The sequence below is a fragment of the Kogia breviceps genome, chromosome 10 (genome assembly GCF_026419965.1).
Source record: "Kogia breviceps isolate mKogBre1 chromosome 10, mKogBre1 haplotype 1, whole genome shotgun sequence".
NCBI lineage: Eukaryota > Metazoa > Chordata > Mammalia > Artiodactyla > Physeteridae > Kogia > Kogia breviceps.
Genome location: NC_081319.1, coordinates 105802728 through 105825393, shown reverse-complemented (window position 1 = coordinate 105825393; position 22666 = coordinate 105802728). Strand labels below are relative to the sequence as shown.

General features: G+C 47.5%; 1 protein-coding gene across 7 annotated transcripts in view; it reads right to left on the bottom strand.

Moving 5' to 3' along the window:
* MYLK4 (myosin light chain kinase family member 4) overlaps positions 1–22666 on the bottom strand; it is a 91507-nt gene that overhangs the window by 15888 nt on the left and 52953 nt on the right. For all 7 annotated transcript variants that reach the window (XM_067006856.1, XM_067006855.1, XM_059076623.2 and 4 more), the window contains 4 exons: positions 7964–8042; positions 4319–4424; positions 396–489; positions 212–321 (listed from right to left, as the gene is read on the bottom strand). In XM_067006856.1, the coding sequence (XP_066862957.1) occupies positions 212–321; positions 396–489; positions 4319–4424; positions 7964–8042 (389 nt within the window). The remainder of the gene's footprint in view (positions 1–211; positions 322–395; positions 490–4318; positions 4425–7963; positions 8043–22666) is intronic.

Sequence of the window (22666 nt, the reverse complement as noted above, 5' to 3'; positions counted from 1 at the left end):
TGTCGTCCTGCTACTTATCAACAAAATCTCACATGGAGACGTCAATGCCTGAGTAATTTCCTTCCCGAAGTGGACGCGATTCTGACACATGCAAGTCAGAATCAGGGCACCCCAGCACTGTCCAGCAGCTCCGAGGCAGGACAGAGCCACAGCCGCGTATAACGGGGCCCCGGCTGTGTGTGTAGGTTTGGGGCAGCGGCGGGGGACATACTACTCCATGACCAGGACGATGTCGTTCTTAGACTCGAAGGCGTCGTAGAGCTGAACGAGGTTCGCGTGGTCCAGCTGGTTCATGACGTTGATCTCGTTCTTCGCGTCATCCTGGGGAGGGGGAAGGGCTGGTTTAGCACCGTGAGGACCGCGGCCAGGTCGGGTCCACACGGCACAGCCCTTACCTTGTCCTTCATGCCTCTCGTCTTGATGATCTTGGCTGCCAGTTTCAGACCTGTGGCTTTCTCCTCACACTTGTGAACCTGGCCAAAGCGCCCCCTGCCAGAGAAGAGGACGAGGCCCAGCATGAGGGTCTGTCCCCACCAGGGCCCTGCTCCAGTCACTGTCCAGTGGACAACACAGCTGCCCGGCGCCGCTCTTTTTGACTTTGAATGAGCAAGCCTGCTATGCACGTGCTGTAGCCAATATCTCCTAGAACAGGGACTTCCCTGGTCGCACAGTGGTTAAGAATCCACTTTCCAATGCAGCTCTGGTCCGGGAGGATCCCACATGCCGTGGAGCAATAAGCCCGTGCGCCATGACTACTGAGCCTGCGCTCTAGAGCCCGTGCGCCATGACTACTGAGCCTGCGCTCTAGAGCCCATGTGCCATGACTACTGAGCCTGCGCTCTACAACCCGCGAGCCACAACTACTGAAGCCTGCGCTCTAGAGCCCATGCGCCATGACTACTGAGCCTGTGCTCTAGAGCCCACGAGCCACAACTACTGAGGCCCCAGAAGCTGCACTCTCACGACGCCCCTTGGGTGGTTCATATGTACCCTAAAATTTGAGAACTTCCGTCATAGAAAAAATAGAATCCTTCCGAATACATATGAATGTAACAAGCTAGGCTTCGTAAGCATATGAATGATACAGGCTGTAGGTCAGGCATATCAGATTATTTTTGGAAACGGCATATAAATAAGTAAGAAGTAATAACAAAATTGCATATAGACACATTTAATCAAAATACATATTACATAATCACCTGTAGATTTTTTGACAGTTTAGCTTGGATATAAATTTAAATATATACTTTTTTAAAATAAATTTTTTATTTTTATTTATTTTTGGATCTGTTGGGTCTTCGTTGCTGCGTGCGGGCTTTCTCTAGTTGTGGCGAGCAGGCTTCTCACTGCGGTGGCTTCTCTCGTTGCGGAGCACGGGTTCTAGGCACGCGGGCTTCGGTAGTTGTGGCTCGTGGGCTCTAGAGCGCAGGTTCAGTAGCTGTGGCGCACGGGCTTACTTGCTCCGCGGCGTGTGGGATCTTCCCGGACCAGGGCTCGAACCCGTGTCCCCTGCATCGGCAGGCGGATTCTCAACCACTGCGCCACCAGGGAAGTCCTAATATACTTCTTAAGACAGCTTCTTTCAAACATCCTCACATACCGAAAGGCACACTCAAGAACAACCTTCAAATCGGACTTGCTTGCTGTGATGCGTGATTTAGTGAAATAAGTGGAGCCCCCGAGCCCGCCGGTGTCGCGCTGGCCGCGCGCAGGAGCGGAAGGAGGGCTCCCCAACGCCGTGGCCAGAAGCCCGCGGCAGAGGGGAGGGGCCGCCGCAACAGCGACGGGGCGGGAGTGGAGGCGAGCGCACCGCATCCACCCACTCAGCCATGCTCCCTGAACAGAAGCAGGTAGGTCCCTAAGCACAGCCGAGCGTGACTGCTATCCCGCCGCCGGGCCCAGGCGCGGTCTCTTTCCTGGAGCTCGTGAACCTACAGCCCCGGGCGCTTCCGATGTGTCTGTTCATTACGAAAAGGCTTGCTTCTTAATGAGCAACGGCCCCCAGAACGGCCCGGCCCAGCAGTGGTGCCTCGTCGCGGTTTCGCTTTAGGGCCACCCCGTCTGTCTCTCTGGCCTGGTTTATTCTGCAAAGCCTTGAGTGATGAGGTGACCTCACAGGGTCCCTGCTGGTCCACCCGGCTAACCGAACGGGGTGAGCGGGGACTCTAATCCCCCCTACCGGCCACAGGGGAGATGAACCCCAGGAAAATTCAGGGGCCTGACACCGCATGCAGGGTCCAGGGATCCTTGCCATATGGTGCAGTAGCTCTGCCCAGAGCGCAGGACAGTTTGCTGCGCCTTGAGTCTCCTACCACTGAGAAGGAGGTCCACCTGCTGAACCTCTTTGCGTTTTGAGGCAAAACACACACATCTGACTGTGCTCCTCTAACTTACTTTCTGAGCCCAGGACAGTGGGTGATGGGCCTCTGGTCCTGCCTGCAGGATGACAGAGAAGAGCCAACGCTGCCCAAAGGGGCAGGAAGGAAATCCTGAGTCACTGACAAGCCTCGATCAGAAGCACGCGTAAACCCTGGTGGTTGTTTCAAAGCCGCTCCTGCAAATAACTTCTCTCCTTTAGAGAAACAGTCGCTGGCTTTGCCAGCCAAGTATCCCTTCCCCCTCAGCCCGTCCTCACAGGCTCGAGGGGCCTTCGCCACAATGGATCAGCCGGCCGGCCGAGGAGGCACCGCGTGACAAAGGGCAAAAGGTAAATGGGACGAGTGGGGAGGGGCTTTGCAAAATCAACCTCACCCCCAGGACCATAGGCAGGGACGCGCTCTGTAGTAGCCACGCGTGCAAATTTCTATATAGAATGTTCTGCTCTCCTCTTCCTGTTTTACACAGATATGCTGATGGGAGTCAACGGAATAATTTAAGCCTTAAGTTCCAAGATCTCACAGGGGGATTGTCGTGACGGAGGTAGAAGAAGAAGGAACTTCCCCCAGTGACCGACCCGCCCCCGATAGACTTGACTCTTCCTTCTTCAGGGAGATGTGGATGTCCTGCCAACAAGTCCTTCTCGGAGGCAAGTAACCGACTGAAATACAGTAATAATAATAATTCATACGGTAACAGCATAAACGGAAACCAACAATGACAAACACGTGCCCTGAGAAATACAGTGTTCGCTCATTTCTACACATTCTGTCGCTGGGTTTTCAAGCTTCTAAAGCTTCTGAGCACTCACTCCGGACGCGACAGCACAGGAGGTGCAGCAGATGTTAAATGTGGACGGTAGTCACCACAGCAACCTCTCCGGCATCAGCGACGATTTTCAGAAATGGTTAACATCTCTTAAAATGTTTGCTTACGGTGTTTCTGGTTCTCTGGTTGAGACTGGCAAACACTTATGAAATTCTCAAGATCCGTCTCTGTTCAGAGCAGCACTATTTACAATAGCCAAGACATGGAAGCAACACATGCCCATCAGCAGATGAACAGATAAAGAAGATGTGGTACATATACACAATGGAATACTACTCAGCCATAAAAAAGAATGAAATCATGTCATTTGCGGAAACACGGGTGGACCTAGAGATTGTCGTACTAAGTGCAGTAAGTCAGACAAGGACAAATTATCATATGATATCATTTACATGTGGAATCTAAAAAATGGATACAAACGAACTTATTTACAAAACAGAAACAGACCCACAAGACATAGAAAACAAACTTATGGTTACCAAAGGGGAAAGGTGTGGCGGGGGGCAGGATACATTAGGAGTTTTAGATTAACATGTACACACGACTATATATAAAATAGATAAACAACAAGGACCCACTGTAGAGCACAGGGAACTCTACTCAATACTCTGTAAAAACCTATAATGGAAAAGAATCTGAAAAAGAATAGATATATGTATATGTATAACAGAATCACTATGCTGTATGCCTGAAACTAACACAACATTATAAATTAACTATACTCCAATATAAAATAAAAATTTAAAAACATGAAAAAGCAGTACAAAAACTAAAATAATAAAAATAAAAACACTTATAAGAATTGAAACAACAGAAAAAGACCTGTCTCTCTGAAAGCGCTCTTCTTTCTTCTTTTTGTTTTTCCCCGGTACGCGGGCCTCTCACTGCTGCGGCCTCTGCCGCCGCGGAGCACAGGCTCCGGACGCGCAGGCGCAGCGGCCACGGCTCACGGGCCCAGCCGCTCCGCGGCACGTGGGATCCTCCCGGACCGGGGCTCGAACCCGCGTACCCTGCATCGGCAGGCGGACGCTCAACCACTGCGCCAGCAGGGAAAACCCTCTTCTTTTCTTTCTTCTTTTGTCGAGAGAGTATTGAAGCTGAGCGCACTACTCACCCTCCTAAGATTTCGGTTCTGCTCACGGTGTAGAAGCTGTTGACCGCGGCCTGCCTGGCTGTCACGATGCGGTGATCAAACGGCGCAGGCGGTGCCCAGGCCTCGTCTGGAGGTGAGAGAAGGGCCGTGTGAGAAGCGGCCCGAGGGCCAAGCGTCGGCCTGAGTGCAAATGTGCTCATTTAATAGTAAAGCACAGTGGACCACCTGTTTTATTTCTAAAGATCCAGGGAATGTAAGCCTTCGTTTCCTGTTAGGATTTATGGCTCATGGAGGTGACGCGCAACACCTTTGGGAAAGGGTGTCAGGGGCTCTGCACCATGGCACCTCTTCTCCCTCAGGGCAGCTTCCGGAAACGTCAAACAACTGAAAATCTGCAAGCCCGGTACAGTCCACACAGGTAACGCTTTCAAACTGGAAACATTTGAACACAAACCCCAGAAACTGTTTGACCCATTTTTTTTAAAAGCACCACTGATAAATAAAGTCCATTATTTTCTTTAAGGCAGAGAGAAAAAAGATGAAAAATTTCTTCATGTCATTGAAAGTTTTGATATTACTATATATGACGTTCCAAAATATTTTAGCCAGTATTCAAGACACATGTAAGGCACAAAGATGCATTTTTCCTGGCGGAAATAAAACACCCAGTAAAACTGGCGAAGTATATATTGTACAGCTCTCAAATTTCGCCCGCTTTCTACCTTCCAGCCTAAGCATCTAACCCCCAGTCCACCTCAGTCCTAAAATACAGTTACTCGGTAATATTCTTCCAGTGTCCTTTTTACTTTTCCATGGTTACTGCTGTTAAAATTTGCTCGCCGTGAACCTATTCATTTCCCCATTTATTCATTACTTAAACATCCACCGCATGCAGCTTCTTACATGCATACAAAGGGTACAAAGGGAAGTGAGTAGATAATAACTTTGCTTTCAAAGATTTGCATTTATTCAAAATGTAAGTCTTGAGCACTTATCTTGAGCTAGGTACTTTGCCAAGTGTTCATATTTTTTAAGATTCAGATAATAAAAATCTCTGGGCAATTGATTTGATGGGGACGTTCTCCCTTCACACCATAAATATGCTGAAAAGTGAAGAAGGTATGAAAGAATTCTCTTGGTGGCATTCATCTCTTCAGACAAAAAAACCCACAAAAAACCCCAAAGTGATTGAGTTATGAACACAAGTGTCGGCAATGTGGCATGATGTCTCCTCCAGGCTGTTAGGCTAAGTGAAATGTAGTCGGAAATGTTTGCTGGAAAGGTTAAGGAGCTTTAAGGGGCTGGAACAGAAGCCGTTTCCTACCCGGGCGGGTCACCAGATCTTGCTGCCTGGGGGTCTTTGCTCCAGGGGACCCCAGGACTTTGTCTTGCTGGTTCCCCCCGGCGCCTCCGGCTTCCTGTGTCCTCCATGTGCATCTGTCACCTGCACCTGCCGCATCTATTCTGCTCTTCTTGTTCTCCTCCTGGACCCGGCTCACCTCTGCCCCTCTCCTCTTACTGCCGCCCAAGGGCTCTGGTGGATGCGAGTTCTGCAAAACAGGTCCTGTCGCTGACTTTCCTGTGGTTCGTGATGTGAAAATGGCTTTTGCGGCTTTTATGCTGCCATTATTTTACCTGGAAAATGAAATCCAGCCACAGCTCTCAAAGTTTCCAGGAGAAAACTTTCAGATGGCCCAATTTCGGAGCACTAACGCTTCCTCAAGATGCCGCTTTGTGGAAGGGGTGTAAGCTTCGTGACGGGGAGCTGGCGAAGTCGGTGTTTGGGGAGAGAGGAAGCAGGATGGCTGGCGCCCCGGGGCCTCTCCCTAACAGCCTCAGAGTGACCCCAAGCCAGCCCACTGACCCGTTACAAAGGCAGTCGTTTTATGACTCCCTAACGAATTTGATCTTCATTTTTCACTTCCTGTCCTTAAAGAGGATAGAAGTGACCACGTTAGAGCCAAATAAAAGGAGCAATGGTCCCTGAATAGTAACAGCAGTGAGAGTCAGCCTTTACTGGTGAAAGAATTGACCTAATTTAAGTTTCCCAACAGCTCCAGACCTTACGAAAAACATCTCTGAAGTGACGGACTTTCTTAGTAAACATTAGTGTTTACACTTAATTCTTGGAAAATTAGACTTCTCTACAATTAGTTTCCAAAATACATTAGTTAAGAATGAAATAAGGGGAATTCCCTGGCGCTCTAGTGGTCAGGACTCCGCGCTCTCACTGCTGAGGGCCTGGGTTCAATCCCTGGTCGGGGAACGAAAATTCCACAAGCTGCCCGGGCCAAAAAAAAAAAGAACGAAGAATTATGTCTTAAATCCCTAAAAAATCCCACAGATGTTTGAATTGGGACGCTCTTTGTTCCAAACAGATTCTGTGGCTCATCATAACGTAGATGAATTCATTTTCGTTGGCTATATAATTGCCTGAATTTATATGTGAAACTTCACGGTTGAGGAAGACTCATTCAATAGCCTACCGTGTGCTCTGTCCTCACAATATTTGGGAAGCAGCCACTTTATACATCTGATCTGATCATTGCTCAGTTATCGAGCTTAGGAAGGATGTGCTCTATACTGCTAAAAACAGGAAACTTTTACTTGATATTTAAAAAATACTGGATGTGATTACTACTCATCATTACATCTGTCTATCATTTGGTAGAAGACTTAGAAAACAATAAAATGCCTGAAAACGTCACAGGCAAGAAGAAAAAATAACGGCAAGAGAACGTGGCCAAGAAAAATCCACACATCTGGGAAAGTGGCTTCTAAACCACTGCTTTAAAGAGTCATTTCAGTTATCCTTCGATATGGACTTAAATTGCAACGGCACATAGATCTGCAGAGAACGTCAGCTGTGGAAGCAAATGCTTTAAACCCTACCTTTCACAGGATTGGCCACTGTTAGTTCTATAAACACACTGCTCTTTATTGGAACTCTTGTCCGGCACTGTTTCGTCTGGAATTTCGGATTCTCTTTTTTCCTTAGCTTCTCGGTCACCAGGCTTCTCCTTAGAACGAAGCCCGTTTTTCTCTGCTTTGAACACTGGCCGTTCATTTTGATCGGCAGAGTCCTGCTTATCAGCCCCAGAGCTACTATTTTCTTGTCAGCTCAGTCGCTCTGGGCACGAAATGCCTCTGCCGTCTTCCCTTTCTCTTGGCTCTGTGGAAGTTCTTAGAGCAAAATCTTCTCTTTCATCCTGTGGTCTTTCTGTATGAAATGCGGCGAAACGTCTCTGAACTAGAGGCAGGGGTCTTCTAAGCCTGTTTCGTGTTGAGCTTTATTAAACGTATCTTTCTCAGATTGTTCTTCCGGGAAGATCTCTCTAAAAACCATCATGGGACACAGTGTTTTAATGGAGGATGCATGTGATCGGTGTAATTTTGGCTTCACAGACCGGCATCTCTATACAGGCTTCTCTTTATTGGCAGGTAAAAGCTTTGGGGAAGCAAAGTAGGAGAAAACGTGACCAGTGGACTGACAGCCGGGCCCCCAGGGAATGTCTAGCTTGTAACTAGTAGGACCCAAAGCCAATCAAACAGCACTTCACCCGACACAGGGCATCACGAACATGTAACTTCCTCTGAACAAGAACGACCTCGCGACTTGTGTAACAGAGCTTGACCCACAAATACCTAGTCTTATAAAAAGGTTACCTGTGGGAGGCGCTGTCCTTTTGCCTTTGGCTGGTGCTGTTTCCTTCAGGCCAGGGTGTGAGCACACCTGCTCCTTAGCCTGTGGGCACACGATTGAGTAATGAGTAATGTGAGTTACACATCACAGCAGGCTCTCTCGACCTCAGCACTTCTGACACTTGGGGCTGGAGACTTCTTTGTTATGAGGAATGTCACGAGGATTATAGGACGTTTAGCAACATCTCTGGCCTCTGCCCACCCGAAGCCCACAGTACTCTCCCCCACCCAGGTGTAACAGCCCCAAAAAAGCCTCCAGAAATTGCTAAATGTCTCCGGTGGGCACACTCACCCCATATTGAGAACCATTATATTTACACAATTCAGACACAGAAAAATATACCAAAATAAATCGTAATTTAGAGGGCAGAACAGTCTGAATTAATGAAGCCCTGTACAGACTAGAGTATTTGAAAGCAAATGACCTCACTATTTTAAAAGAAATTTTGTAAAACTCTGGCATTGTTTGTAGAAGGCCCATCTTCATGGATAGATAAAGGATATTGTAATGTGTTTGTCACCCTTGACCTCTGTTTATATTGTCTTGATATAGTTCACATATAAATCAAATAAAAATGAGAGGCTATATGTGAGTGGGTTTTGTAAACCAGAAAGTAGGAGAGTAAAGTAAGCTTTTATAAAAGGGGCTTCTACATTGCTTAGAACATTCTTCTCACAGTCCTGGTTTCTCTGAATTAGCTAAGCAAACCCTTTTTAAATACCACATAAAAGGTAAACATTAGCCCAACCCACCCAAATTATCACAAGTTCTGAAGTTATACATTATAAGTTAATGAAATTGTATGGATGTCCAAAGAATCAGTCTTCTTTTCTTTGGAAAGAGAGTCAAATTTGCCTGAGGGTGACTTGCAAGCATGAAACACCATGTAAGTGCAGGTCACAGATATCAAGACAAATTATAAATGTGCTTTTAAACAATCCAAAGGGCAGTCCCATAGGTTCAGAGCATTTCCATTTTTCAGATAAGGACCTTCAAACACAGAGGCATGTTTAGTAAATCTGCAGAAAACCAAAATTAGAGATTAGAGCCCAGGAGTTTGGAACTTTCTCTTTTAAGTGAAAGGGCAGGAAAATGTCCTTTAGTTTCCCTCCTCTATACTTGCACAGCAATCAGCACATACTCCCACCCCAGTCTAGCTTGCAACATTTTCTTAAACATTTTTTCTCATCTATTTCCCACTAGATTATAGGCCTTAAGTGGGCAAAAGGACTGATTCATCTTTGAATCCCTGGCACTTAGCCCAGGGATATAATGATGGTGGAGGTGATGATGGTGTTGGTGATGATGGTGATGATGGTGATGGGGGTGATGATGGTGATGGTGGTGATGGTGACGGTGGTGGTGATGGTGATGATGGTGATGATGGTGGTGGTGATGATGATGTCACGTGATGGTGATGATGATGGTGATGGTGATGATGGTGATGATGATGATGGTGATGATGGTGGTGGTGATGATGATGGTGATGGTGATGGTGGTGGTGATGGTGGTGATGATGGTGATGATGATGGTGATGGTGATGGTGGTGATGATGGTGATGGTGATGATGGTGATGGTGGTGATGATGGTGATGGTGATGGTGATGGTGATGGTGGTGATGATGGTGATGGTGGTGATGATGGTGATGGTGATGGTGATGGTGGTGATGATGGTGATGGTGGTGATGATGGTGATGATGGTGATGATGGTGATGGTGATGATGGTGATGGTGATGGTGATGATGGTGATGGTGATGATGGTGGTGATGGTGATGGTGGTGATGGTGGTGATGATGGTGATGGTGATGATGATGATGGGGGTGATGGTGGTGATGGTGATGGTGGTGGTGATGGTGATGGTGATGGTGGTGATGATGGTGATGGTGATGGGGGGTGATAATGGTGCCGGTGATGATGGTGATGACAATGATGATGGCTAATATCTACTAAGTACGGATTACATACCAGGCATATTTCTAAGCCCATTACATTATTAATTGCTTGTTCCTCATAGCAACTCTTTGGGATAGATACTGTTAGCCCCATTTTATTATAAAGTTGGGTAATTTCACAGGGTTATATAATTCAGAAATGGTACAACCAGGACCCTAACCCTGAACTACAGCTGTACTGTCACTCTGAAAAAAGAAATAGAAGCTTATAGGCAAGGTATATCTTTAATATTGATTGGATATCTACCATACAGCCAGCGCCACAGGAGACAAGAAAAAAGATTAAAAGAGAATGGCATAAAATAGAAACAAATTAGTTAAGAAATAAATATTTATTGGTCAAAAGATTAGAATAAACATGGAAGAGAGGAGAGGAAGAGAATTTCACTCCAATTTTGAAAATGAGTCAGATAAGATAATTTAATAAATTTTTAAAGATATTTTATAGCTTTGTCTTTCAATGCTTCTCTTTTTCAATGAAAACCCCTGGTGGACAGGCGTTTTTCTCCTGGGTTTATTCTGGGTGGCGTGAATGTAATGGTAAAAGCACAGGTGGGCTTAGTAACTAAAACTGGTGTGTCAGTTAATTTCAGGCTATCAAAATATGTAAAATTGAGGGCTAATGCAGGGGACACGGGTTCGAGCCCTGGTCTGGGAGGATCCCACATGCCGCGGAGCAACTAGGCCCGTGAGCCACAACTACTGAGCCTGCACGTCTGGAGCCTGGGCTCTGCAACAAGAGACGCCGCGACAGCAAGTGGCCCCCGCTTGCCACAACTGGAGAAAGCCCTCGCACAGAAACGAAGACCCAACACAGCAAAAATAAATCAATAAACTCCTACCTCCAACATCTTAAAAAAAAAAAAAAAATGTAAAATTGAGAATTTGGCCATAAGCCTCCAGGCGTTTGCCTCCAGGGACGTCTCAGTGTCATGGTGGGTGCCCAGAGGATGTGCCGGCGCTCTCTGGGTGCGGTGTTCTGATTGGACCAACAGGAGAACTATCAATTCTGAGGAAGGTGAGAAGCAAGCTTCCAAACCAGACCATTTTTTCCGTTAATTATATGTCAGATATGACTCACCGTTTAGATAACTTAAGAAGGTCTTTATTCAGTGCCACAGGCGATTATATTTTCATTTCCCTAGGTCATACTGACATCTAGAGGAACTCTGAACTGAAGAGTTCCCGAAAAACAGAAGACGTATTTCTCCTCTTCTGTCTCTGGGCACCGACTTCAGCATGAAGTGCGTTCTTAGTGTTTCCAAGTTATATGTAGAAGTTGCTAAAATAGGAAGTACAGGTGTGTAAGCACATCTTGTTTGTTTTCCAAAAACAAACATATCCTGTACTGATTACAGAGGACTGGTCAGTGCTGGAAGCATGAAGCTCCTGGAAGGATTATGATCACGGTCTGCTGAGGGGTAAAAAATCAGGTCCGACGCCGTGTCCTTTGCTGAATTCAGGCCGACGGACCAGACGAGCGCGAGGGCCCCATTTCACTCACAGTCACTCATTACTTTGTTCACTTCATCATTACTCATATAGTTGCACATGGATTCCTTTTGTGACCATTTCCCCATTCCTTTTATAATATCAGTGGATTTAGAATGACTCTGGTAAGGAAGGGGATTTGGCCCAAATACCCAAGTATTCAAAACACAGTCGGCTCTCTCTGCTCGGACCCGTTTCCTGGGCTGGTGTCCTGAGTGGACCTGTTGCCAAGCTTGTCTAGCTAGTCTTTGAGGGGCACAGAGGAAATGTTAGAACGAATTTCTATTCTTTCTCCATTCTTTTCAAAGGTGTATTTTACTTATGTTTTAAAACATGTATTAGTAATATTGAGGACATATAATTTATGTCTGTAATGTATGAAATGTCTATAACAATATGTATACATGTATTGCTCATCCATTTATATCATTTATAAATAGAGTAAAATATTGCCATATGCTTTAAAATATTTTGCCAATAGCAGTGAACAATCAAAGTACTTCGGAGACCGTTCCTCTAGATAACACTATTTCTCACATTCTGCTTTAGAGAAGAATCATTCTGATTAGCAGGTTCAAGGGCAAGTACCTAATTAGAGCTATCAGCTCAATTCTTGCAAACTCTTCTCCACCTTCTACAAAGTACTGCTTTTAAGAGGTCAGGATTCGTTCTTCAGATGACCTTTGTGACAGAGTAAACCGACTGCATGCACTTCATACTCCTGTCTCTGTTGTAGTTTCGCTTCTTGTCGTGGAATCGAGACCCTTAGAGGAAGCAACACGGGTGCACAGGTATGTGCCGCGTACCGCCAGCCTCACCAGCCCAACGCTAAAACCCTACTTTTCCTGAGCGGTGGGATAACCGAAAGCGAAATTAATTCGATGGAACAACTTTGTCCAATCCCTCTTTTATTCCCATTCAATAAAAATCTATTTTAAAAAGCACGCCTGAAAATGGCTTTAACTTTGAAATAACAGAAAGGCTGAGATGGTTGCTGCCTTCTCTGGATGAGCCCTTCCTGGGTTATGATGCTGTCCCCGCCCCGGGGGTGCGGACCTTTCCCTACACCTCTTCTTCCCCAGCGCCACACGAAGCATCAGGATTCTAGAAGTGCCTGGTGAGCCCGTGTGCACGAAGGAAGGAGTGCTTTCCGGACTGGTGGTCTCATGGCGAGAACATCCGTGTGTCAGGCTGCATCACTGAAAAGCCGGACCACCCAGGCACGACCTGACGTGGACTCTCTCACATTCTTTGCATCACTTAGCTGATGTTAAGTGACATCCACAGCCCTGCATTAGGGGACTACAGTTGCTTCAGAAAACTGTTTTCTTAACATCACAATGGGACACGACTAAACTAACCGCATAAATCCTGAGTTGAGGGTCTATTACGGCTCATGGAGGTGCCAAGATGAACATGTTTGGTAATTTTAACATGATGCCTTAGAAACACAAAAGCAAAATTATAACAACTGTAATGACCTCCTTAAACTCTGATTAGAATCCTCGTGGGGGGGGAGAGAAAAACAGAGGCTAAAAGAAGACAAAGAGAGGAATTTTCAGAAGCAATATTAAAGCCGTGTTTCCTCACCTGAGCGTAGAAGATGGCTGTGGAGACACATCGCTCGTGAGAGAAGTCTAATTCTCTTCCTCCTCAGGGCACACTCAGATTCCCTGGGCACTGAGGAGAAAGCTCGCTAAAGTCCCTGGCTGATACAACCCCCTTTGTGACGTGCGGGGCCTGGTAGGACGGGATCTGACGGAGGCAGGAAGGCAAGTGCTGACCCTGACCTCAGGGCCCAGCGAGTGGACCCTCCCCAGGCTGCGGAAAACGTCAGGGATAATCGGACGGAAGACTAAAGCCTCTTGGTGTGTCCACAGCTCCAGGGACAGGCTTCACCCAGAAACCAAGGAAACAGGACTCCTCACGGGTGTATGTCAAGAAAGAGCCGGGAATCAAAGGCATTGGTTCAGGAAAGTCCAATCGGAGGCTCTGTCAAGGGAAGAGACGTGGGCAATTTTGCTTTCATTTGGTTGTAAGATGCACGGGCAGTTCCATAAAAAGGCGGCACGCTGCACAGGGAGCAGCCGCTCCAGCCGGGGCAGGTGGATGGGGACGAGCACGGCTCAGAGGTCCTGTCAGGCCACTCCTCGCGGACCACAGGTTTCACTTAATTTGAACACACTTTTGAGTTGTCTTATCTCCGCAAGCCCTGCTGCGGCCAAGGCCCCGTGGCCGTCGGTGGGCGCTGCGCAGCGCTGTGCCTTGAACGGGGTTACGGGAGAGGCCGGCCCTTGGTCCGCCCTGCCCGCTGCGGGCCCGGCTGCAGACCAGAGCCGCAGACTACTGACAATACAGGCCGCCTCCACTCTCCTCTCCAGCCTGGCTTTGTCGATTCCCAAGAACTGGATAGAATTAACCCGGAACAAATTAAAGGTCTTCTCCTGCAGATCCAGTCACGTTTGCTACGAGGATCATAAGGATTTTACTTTCCCTCGTCTCACTGCTGCTGGAGGAGCCCACCCGAGACATCTCCTAGCAGACCCGTAGTTTCTGATTTCCTACCGCCGCCGCCGTCTCTCCTGTCTGCCCCGCCCGGGGAACGCTCAGCCCCCCGACTCGTAGCTGCTCTTCTCCCACAAGCTGCCGACGACACTGCCTGGCGGCCCCGGGCCACCCGCGTCCCCACCCGCCCGGACTCGCCCGCGCTCTGACCTGGTGCTTCTCAGCCGCCCGGGCTGGCGGAACGTCGGGCGCCATCAGCGCCCGGGGCCACCGGGGCGTCTCGCGACCCTGCCCGGGGGGGGAGCCCGGACACGGGGCTCTGAGGCCTGCACGGACCGCCTGGCTCTGCCGGGTTTGGGGGCCGCGGCTCGCCGGCGCCGCCCCTCTGGCTTTGGAGGCGCTTTGGTCCCTCCCCGCCCGGGCGGCCCCTCCAGAGCGTGGAGGCCAGGAAGACGCCGGGGAGGCCGTGTTTCTCGCGTTTCCCTCCAGCCCTGCCGCCTCCACCCACCTTCAAGGGCCTGGGCCTTCCCAGGGCGCACGATTACCAGCAGACCACTGCCTCCCAGGGGCACGCGTGGAAGTGGGTGTGCGGCACAGCCCCGAAGACCACAGCCCCCCCAGGCTGACCTCGGGGGGGATCGGGGGGGGGAGGCAAGAAAAAGCCCGCGCGGCCAAGCGCCCCTCGGGACCCTCCGCCCGGGACCCTCCGTCCAGACCCTCCGCCCAGCCTGCTGGTCAAAATGTAGTCATGGCAAGTGATTTAATTCCTCCACCAGAATGGAGGTGAGCAGAGGAGGGGAGACTCAGGCTGAAGTGGAAAGACACTACCTTCCAGGGCGCAGAATTATTTCCACACTCCACACGGACGTGTGTCTGGACACCCCGAATCATTGCAGGCCTCCGCCGCCTTGGGATTCCGTCCCCAGAATAGAACCTGGCACTTCAGACGGGCGGCAAAGCCACTGAGGAACGGCTGGGGTGTGTGTGTGTGTGTGTGTGCGCGTGCGTGTGTGTGTGTGTGCGCGTGCGTGTGTGTGTGTGTGCGTGCGTGTGTGTGCGCGTGTGTGCGTGCGTGCGTGCGTGTGTGCGTGTGTGTGTGTGCGTGTGCGTGTGTGTGTGTCTGTGTGTAACCGGTTTCAAACGCAGGTATAAATGGCATTAGAGCTCCTTGATGTTCATTTGATTAAAATGAGTCTGACTTAGTAAAATTCCTCTCTTACGCCACACAAGACCCGACCTTGGAATGTTTTCACATGAAGTTTACTGCGTTTTATCATCACCTAATAAAACTCTTTGATTTCTCCCCGCTGCAGACAGTTGTGTAAGGATGCGTTTTCACACGGTGTTCTCAGTCTGCTTTTTCATTTTTACTTTAGGTTCGCTTTTATCACTCCATCCCCGTCTCCTGCTCCGAGTAAGCGGTGGGCCGTTCAGCCCATGCCCCCCACGGGCCTCCTTGGAGGGGGGCACCTCCCGGGGGGCCCAGTGTTCCCCAAGGGAGGGGCTGTTGGTCTCTTGGTGGAAAGGGAAGTTCAGAGGTCTGAACTTCGATTCACGGAACGAAATATTTAACCTCACGTTTCGCCTTTCCACAGCTCCCCCAGGGCAGCAAATTTTGAAAGCACATTACAAAGCAAAGTGGCTTTCAAAGGCTATCTCTGAAAAACAGTGAGAAGCTGCAAAGCTCTTAAAAAGCCTCTGAATGTGGAATGTAATGCAAACTCTGTAGATGTAAACCCATCTGTTATGACTATCCGCAAACATTTAGTTGCCTGGTCCCTTCTACTCAGAGTGGGTCCGTGGCCACAGCACCGCCTGGGAGCTTGTTAGAAATGCAGACTGTCAGCCCCGCCCCACCCGCCAGATCAGAACCTGCGCTTTCACCAGCCCCGCCTGGTTCCCGTGAACGCTAACATTTGAGAAGCGCTGGCAGAGGTAACACACAGAATGACCTCGTGTAAAGAAACTTTACACAGCCTCTTTTACACGCGGCCTCTTGTATTGATTTGAATCTTGCCCCCATCCACCAGCACCGTGCTGAATACTAGTGACTTCCGCAGAATGTCCAGAATCTTGACACCGACCCAGGGGTCCTCACAGGGACTCAGAAGAGAATGCCAGCCTTGATACCACGTGGCGAGAACTGTCCACCCACCTCTGGGGTCTCCACTGATGGCGGGAGCTCTGGCCACAGAGAAAAGCAGCATTGAGGTGTAAAGGTCCTGCTACAGACAGAACGGTTGCGTCCCTACAAAATTCATATACTGAAGCCCTAACTGCCAGGATGAATGTATTAGGAGGCGGGGCCTTTGGGAAGTGATCGGGTTTAGATGAGGTCCTGAGGCCGGGGTCAGACAACGAGATTAGTGTTTTTATAAGAAGAGGAAGGTATCAGGGTCTTCCTCTGTCCCTCTGCCACGTGGGGACACGGGGAGAAGGCGGCCGTCTGCAGCCCGAGAGAGGGGGCCCTCATCGGAGCCCGAGCGTGCTGGCCCCCAACCTCAGGCCTTCAGCTTCCCGAACTGTGAGGGACAAACGTCTGCTGTTCAGGCACCCAGGCTACGGCACTTTGTTACAGCCACCCCAGCGAAGACAGGGACGATGAAAACTGTCACCGTGGAAACTCTAGAGAATTAGGGATATGTTCTGATCTGCTCCAACCTGCAAAGAACGCAGTTAGGATTATTAACACAAGTGCTATAACTTGGTTATAGCAGGCTATCAACTTTAAAAGGAACAAAGGTAATTTTATTTAGCCCAGTTCTTATGAAACAAAAATTTAGAAGCACACAGACAGTACATGGCCTCTGATACAGTCTAGTTGTCTGTGCTTTTACTCCTAAGGTAGCCTTAAACCTTCAGTTTACGGAGAACATAAATACCTGACTGAACTCTTGGTGTTTTTATCTCACTGTCTTTCGTCTTATTGTGGAAGTATGGGAAATTATTCAGTGGGCACTTATTTTATTTTTTATTTTTTTGGCGGTACGCGGGCCTCTCACTGTCGTGGCCTCTCCCGTTGCGGAGCACAGGCTCCGGACGCGCAGGCCCAGCGGCCATGGCTCACGGGCCCAGCCGCTCCGCGGCACGTGGGATCCTCCCGGACCGGGGCACGAACCCGCGTCCCCTGCGTCGGCAGGCGGACTCTCAACCACTGCGCCACCAGGGAAGTCCTCAGCAGGCACTTATACCAGTTATTAAAATAGGGAAATGCTTCAATACTGGTTGGTAAATAGTGGATGTCTTGCGACCTCCAGGGGTCCCCCCCAGCTCCTGACCCGGCCGCCCTGCCAGCCTCTGGACCTTCCTAAGACCCAACAACTCGGGAGTCCGTACCTGGCGGGGCAGGGACCTCTGGGTCCCTGATCTGATGGGCGGGTGACTGAACTCCCAGTTATTCAACTCAGTCCTGCACAGGGAACAGGGATAAAATATGAGTGCTCCTGGCCACAAGAGCAGACTCCTGGCTACACAATTTTCAATGTTTGAATAAAGGCTTGTAATTTTATTTTTGCTACCCCTACGAGTGGGAAATTGGAAAGTATGCCTTGACAGTCAAGGCTAGAGCCGTGGGTGATGAGTGCAGAGGACATGGGTGTTTCTACCAGCACCTCCTTTGCTGCCTTAGGCCTTGGGGCAGTGGTTCTGCAGTTTACTGAGCTCCTGCCCCACAGAGCCTTAACTAGTAGCTCTGGGTTGGAGCCCGAGAACTCTTCACGAACTCTGTAAGTGATTCTGATGTAAGTGGTCCGGGGGCCACACTTTGAGGAACCATACGGAATTCCTACTCATTATTCAACACTGTACCCAAGAAGGGTTCCCGTTGTGAATTCTCCCTTGAAACACTCCTTCCCTTAGCCTCATACTGAAAGAGGAGTCAGTCTTTCTTCCATGTGTGTTGGCTGTGCATCTATCATGCATTTATCATAGCGACCCTGCCTAGACACCTCGGTATCCTTAGCGTCTAACTCTGTGCTTGATCAATTGATTAACTGATCGATCGATTGATTAGTAAGTGGGGGGGGTGCTGATGCCAGACGGTATTTGCGAGCACCTCCGTCACCTGTATACAATGTTATCTTGAGGGATGACGTATTTATTATATCCTCCTCAGCATGAGGCTAGACGTCCAGCTCCCAGGCTCCTGGGCCACCTAGATGTCCCCACGCTCGCGAAGTGGGCGTTGTGGGCCTGTACCTCTGAGAGAAAGCCCATGCTCTGCTCAGACCGTTGGGTCACCAGTTATGTATCATCTTACCACTTTCTCAAGACATGTCTCATACCTAATAAAAATCATTTGCTTAATGTATATATTTCAGATCTATTATTCATACCTCTGTATTGACCAGAACTTCCTTAACATGCTTCAGAGACACTCGGTGAACACTTCCGATGATGGGAACGAGAAGAGGTTAGCGTATCAGGCCTGCTACATTTTACGTCATTGGGATTATGAAACAATTCTGCCCGAAGGCAAGCTTGAGCAGCAGCTATTTCCTTTGAAATGTCTGATCCAGTTTCTTGTACATCACCAAGCTCAGCACGAAGATAGTTGCTAAATCAATGCCTTTGCCTCTGACACTGAAGTCCTTCGTGCTTGTCGTGGGATTAAGGAGCCAGCCTACACGCTATTCTAACGCCCCTTCGGCTCTCAAAGTCTGCGACGCCACAGGATCTAGAGTACAACTTGGCAGGGTCAGAGAGCAGCTCACACTCCGAATCTTCGTCTGCCGGCACGAAACCGCTTCTTGGGGGCTTTTTCAAGCACCGTCACCCTTGGTTGGAATCCATCTCCCGTTGCGATGATGCTTCAGTAGCAACCAGATGCCGGCGTGGAAATGTCTTTAGGGCAGATCGTAGCAAGTAGTGTGCTTGTTTGTTTGGCTGCGTGACATTAATTTTCCATCTCTCAGCTGGCGGGGCGTCGCTTCGACGGTGTTGGCTTCTCCCCACTGCACGGGGAGGGGGCAGTCTCTTGGGAACTTTATCAACAGAGGCCCGTTTCCCCCTCTCCAAGGGGAAGGGGGTGTGGTGGGTTAGGCCTGTTTCTTCCCCAGCATCGCTCAGAGGCGGTGATGTGGGGATGGGCTTGTAAGACGCGCACATCAGCTCCTTTGCAAATTTGTAGTCTCGGGCAGCCTTGGCAATGAGCCTGTCCTCCTTGTTTAAACAGGGAGCTTCATTCACTGATTCAAATGAGAATAACATTCTCTTGTTTGCCAAGGTGAGATACTGCTGCGTCAATGAACAAAACCAATACAAGTGAAAAGGTAGCATTTTTCATTATGGAAATCAGCTCTTTATTTTCCACAATGGCTGAAGGCAGAACCAGGAGAAATAGGAAAAATCAGCTTAGACGAAACATCACAGGTTTAAATTAGATTTTAAAAAGAAATTGAGATAACGGAAGTAGTTTGCTGCACAGTCAGGTGGGTTAGATACGTAACTGTTCTGTATTCCCAACCACACAAGTTACCACAAAAGAACCCAGTATTTTAACAGTTCAAAATAAGACAAAGAAATAGAAAACTTACTAAATCATAAAATCTATTTAGAATTTGAAGAGACTCTGAAGGGCATGTAGCCCAATCGGCTCAATTGAAAATGAGAAAAATGAGATTCTTCCCAATTCCACCCAATTATAGGAGATTTTAATAATATTTGAAACGTTTCTGCTAAAAGGGGTGGCTCTGGATAATACTGGTGGTTCTTCCTAGAACACCTTCATCCTTAAAAGTGTTAACAGGGCTCCATGGAGTACAGACTCTGTCCTCGTTTTCTCTCACTAAATGTCCACCCACCACAGTACATATTCCAAATGTATACACAGTTCTCAATATCCCATTTGTTATTACACAGCAGTTTTCTGTGACTTTTAGAAGAAGAGGCAACTATAGATGAATTTATGTTAGGAATCGGTATAAGCGTTAAGTATTAACCTGTGTTATGGTATCGGTTTGCCAGAGTGAGAAGCACATAGTGCCTATTTTTGTTTGGAGGAAAAACTTCTTCTCAAATAAGACACGATAATGGACAGGATTAAGGAAACTCGACTAGCACGTGCAGGAGGTATCTAAAGAGAGTCTCTAGGCTTGCACTGGACAGGGCCTGAGGACTAAGAAGGGGCTGGTCTGCTTCCCTTGGCTCATTGGGGCCCTTCATGGAACTCTCTGTGGGTTTCAGGAGAGCAAAATCCTGTGTCCTGTACTGCCATAGGAAGCAAAACCAGCACACTCTTGCCCGTCTACCTTCCCGGAGATCGTTTGCTAGACTACGCCCAGCATAGCAGTAAATAACTGAATGCCTCCGATGAGGTGGCAGCCGGCCTCGGCGCAGCGCTGCACAACCACAGCTGCAAAGTGCAGTCATGGGTAGTCCAAGAATAGGATTGCAGTCTGTTTTCAGTTAGGAACCTCGTATAAAACCGCACTCCATCCACATTCCCTCCATTCAGCTGCGCACCCCTCAACGGGCTTGATGAACTCTTTCTTCTTTGTGAACCTGACTGACACACAAAGGTAACCCTCTTAGGTAAAAGTCATGAGCAAAATGCTCATTATAAAGCCACAGGGGCCGGGGCTTCCCTGGCGGCGCAGTGGTTGAGAGTCCGCCTGCCGATGCAGGGGACGCGGGTTCGTGCCCCGGTCCGGGAAGATCCCACATGCCGCGGAGCGGCTGGGCCCGTGAGCCATGGCCGCTGAGCCTGCGCGTCCGTAGCCTGTGCTCCGCAATGGGAGAGGCCACGGCAGTGAGAGGCCCGCGTACCGCAAAAAAACCCAAAAAACCAAAACACCACAGGGGCGGATACCTGTTTGCTCTTTTCCTCTGTTAACTGAGAGGCACAGCATGCTTCATGCTCACAGGCTAGGCTATCTCATCAGATTCCAGAAAATACATCTAAACTGAAATGAGAAGCTGCTAAAAGAAAAAAGAAAAGTAACTTTTTCCAACTATTCTGGTCACATCTCATTAGTTTCATGTATTAAAGTTTAGGCAATAGTCTAAATATACTTGAATTTCACATTTAATGAGACCAGTTCAATGTGGCATTTAACAATCACTGTAAAATTTTTCATTTTGATTTAATTCAGTTATAAGCAATATATTTTTCAAACTGACCTCATTATTGGTGCAGTACATTTATACAAATATATAACTTACTATAGCGACACTGGTCAAATCCGAACATGAAAATTTCTCTACATGCTATTACTTTGCTGCTGTTCATTTTCTATTCACTCCCACAAAACTACTCGCATTGGCACCAACTTTTCCTATTCAATAGAGAAATAGCATTATTTAAAAATAAATAAGTTCAGTTTCCAGGTAGATGTTATAAAAAATATTAAGTACTTTTTATGACTTCTAGTCTTAGTTAGCATTATTTAAAAATAAATAAGTTCAGTTTCCAGGTAGATGTTATAAAAAATATTAAGTACTTTTTATGACTTCTAGTCTTAGTTAGTATCACCTCAAAATTTTTTCTCTACTAAAAGTTAAGACAATTAATGTCAAAGTCAAATGCAGGGTTTTTTTCTTTTTAATTTTAAAGAAAATTAACCAGATGAGGATTACAACTCCTATAAAAATCCACATTCTATAAAACGAGGACTCCGGCTGCAAAAAATTCCTCAACTCAAAATCCTAAAATCTAGGGGTTTTTTCAAGTAATTAAATAACTAAGACTAGTTTATTTTATAATACAGATATATAATTTTTGATGAAATAGCATACCATTTATATGCATTTCATAATCATCCATATTTTTATTAAATCTTGGTCCCATCAACACTGATTTAACCGAATTCACGTCTGCAAAGTGTACATAACCTTTTCCCCCTAGATGATCTGATATCTTTATTAAAATTTAAAAATAAGAATTTTGATAGAATTATCCTAACCCTATATGTAAATATACTTCCTCTAAACACTGTTTTATTTTAATAATTAATAATGTTAAAATAAGTTTCCTTACTAAATTCAAGTACTAATCAAAGAACACCAGCTCCAAACTGAAAAAAAAAAAAACTTGGGAAAGTTGACTGAATCTAAAACATACTTGTGCTTAGAAATAACAGAAATGTGTTCTTACGAGTGATATTCTTTTATGAAAGCTCTGTTTTTAAAATTTGCCTTCAAGCATTACATTTTGTTACCTTCTCTTTCAATAGTTTTTCAAATCATTTTTTCAGAGGTTACCAAAGAGTTGACCTTTTCTTAATCAAAGTTTAACGTCACAGATTTGCCATACAATGTAGCCTTTGTCACCATGACTTTTGGCTGTGAAAAAAGGAAAAAAAGTCACGTCTCACCTTCCCATTCCCTCCAGTGACAGCACAGAAGGAGTTGTCCACTCTCAGATGCGCTGTGACCTAAGCCATCAGTCTCATTAGCCTCAGGCAGCGCAGGAGTTAATTAGGTACTAAGATGCTCAGGGACTCTGCCAGCTCTCAGCTTCTCACAGGGCTGTGTCTTGTTTATATTCAGGACTATATGTTCCTTCCACTTAATATTTTGGCTTCTTACTCTGTCCTCCAACTCCAATGAAAAGTTCTGCTCTCCTCCCCACCCGGCTCCCTCAGTGCGGAAGAGTCTTTATTAAGACTGGGTTTGTCTTCTGGCTGCGACACCTCAGTATTTTCCCTACGCAGCTCACATCCTTGAAAACACTATCTGGTTTCATTCTAAATGAGCACCTCTGGTAGGGTACTTGTAAAAA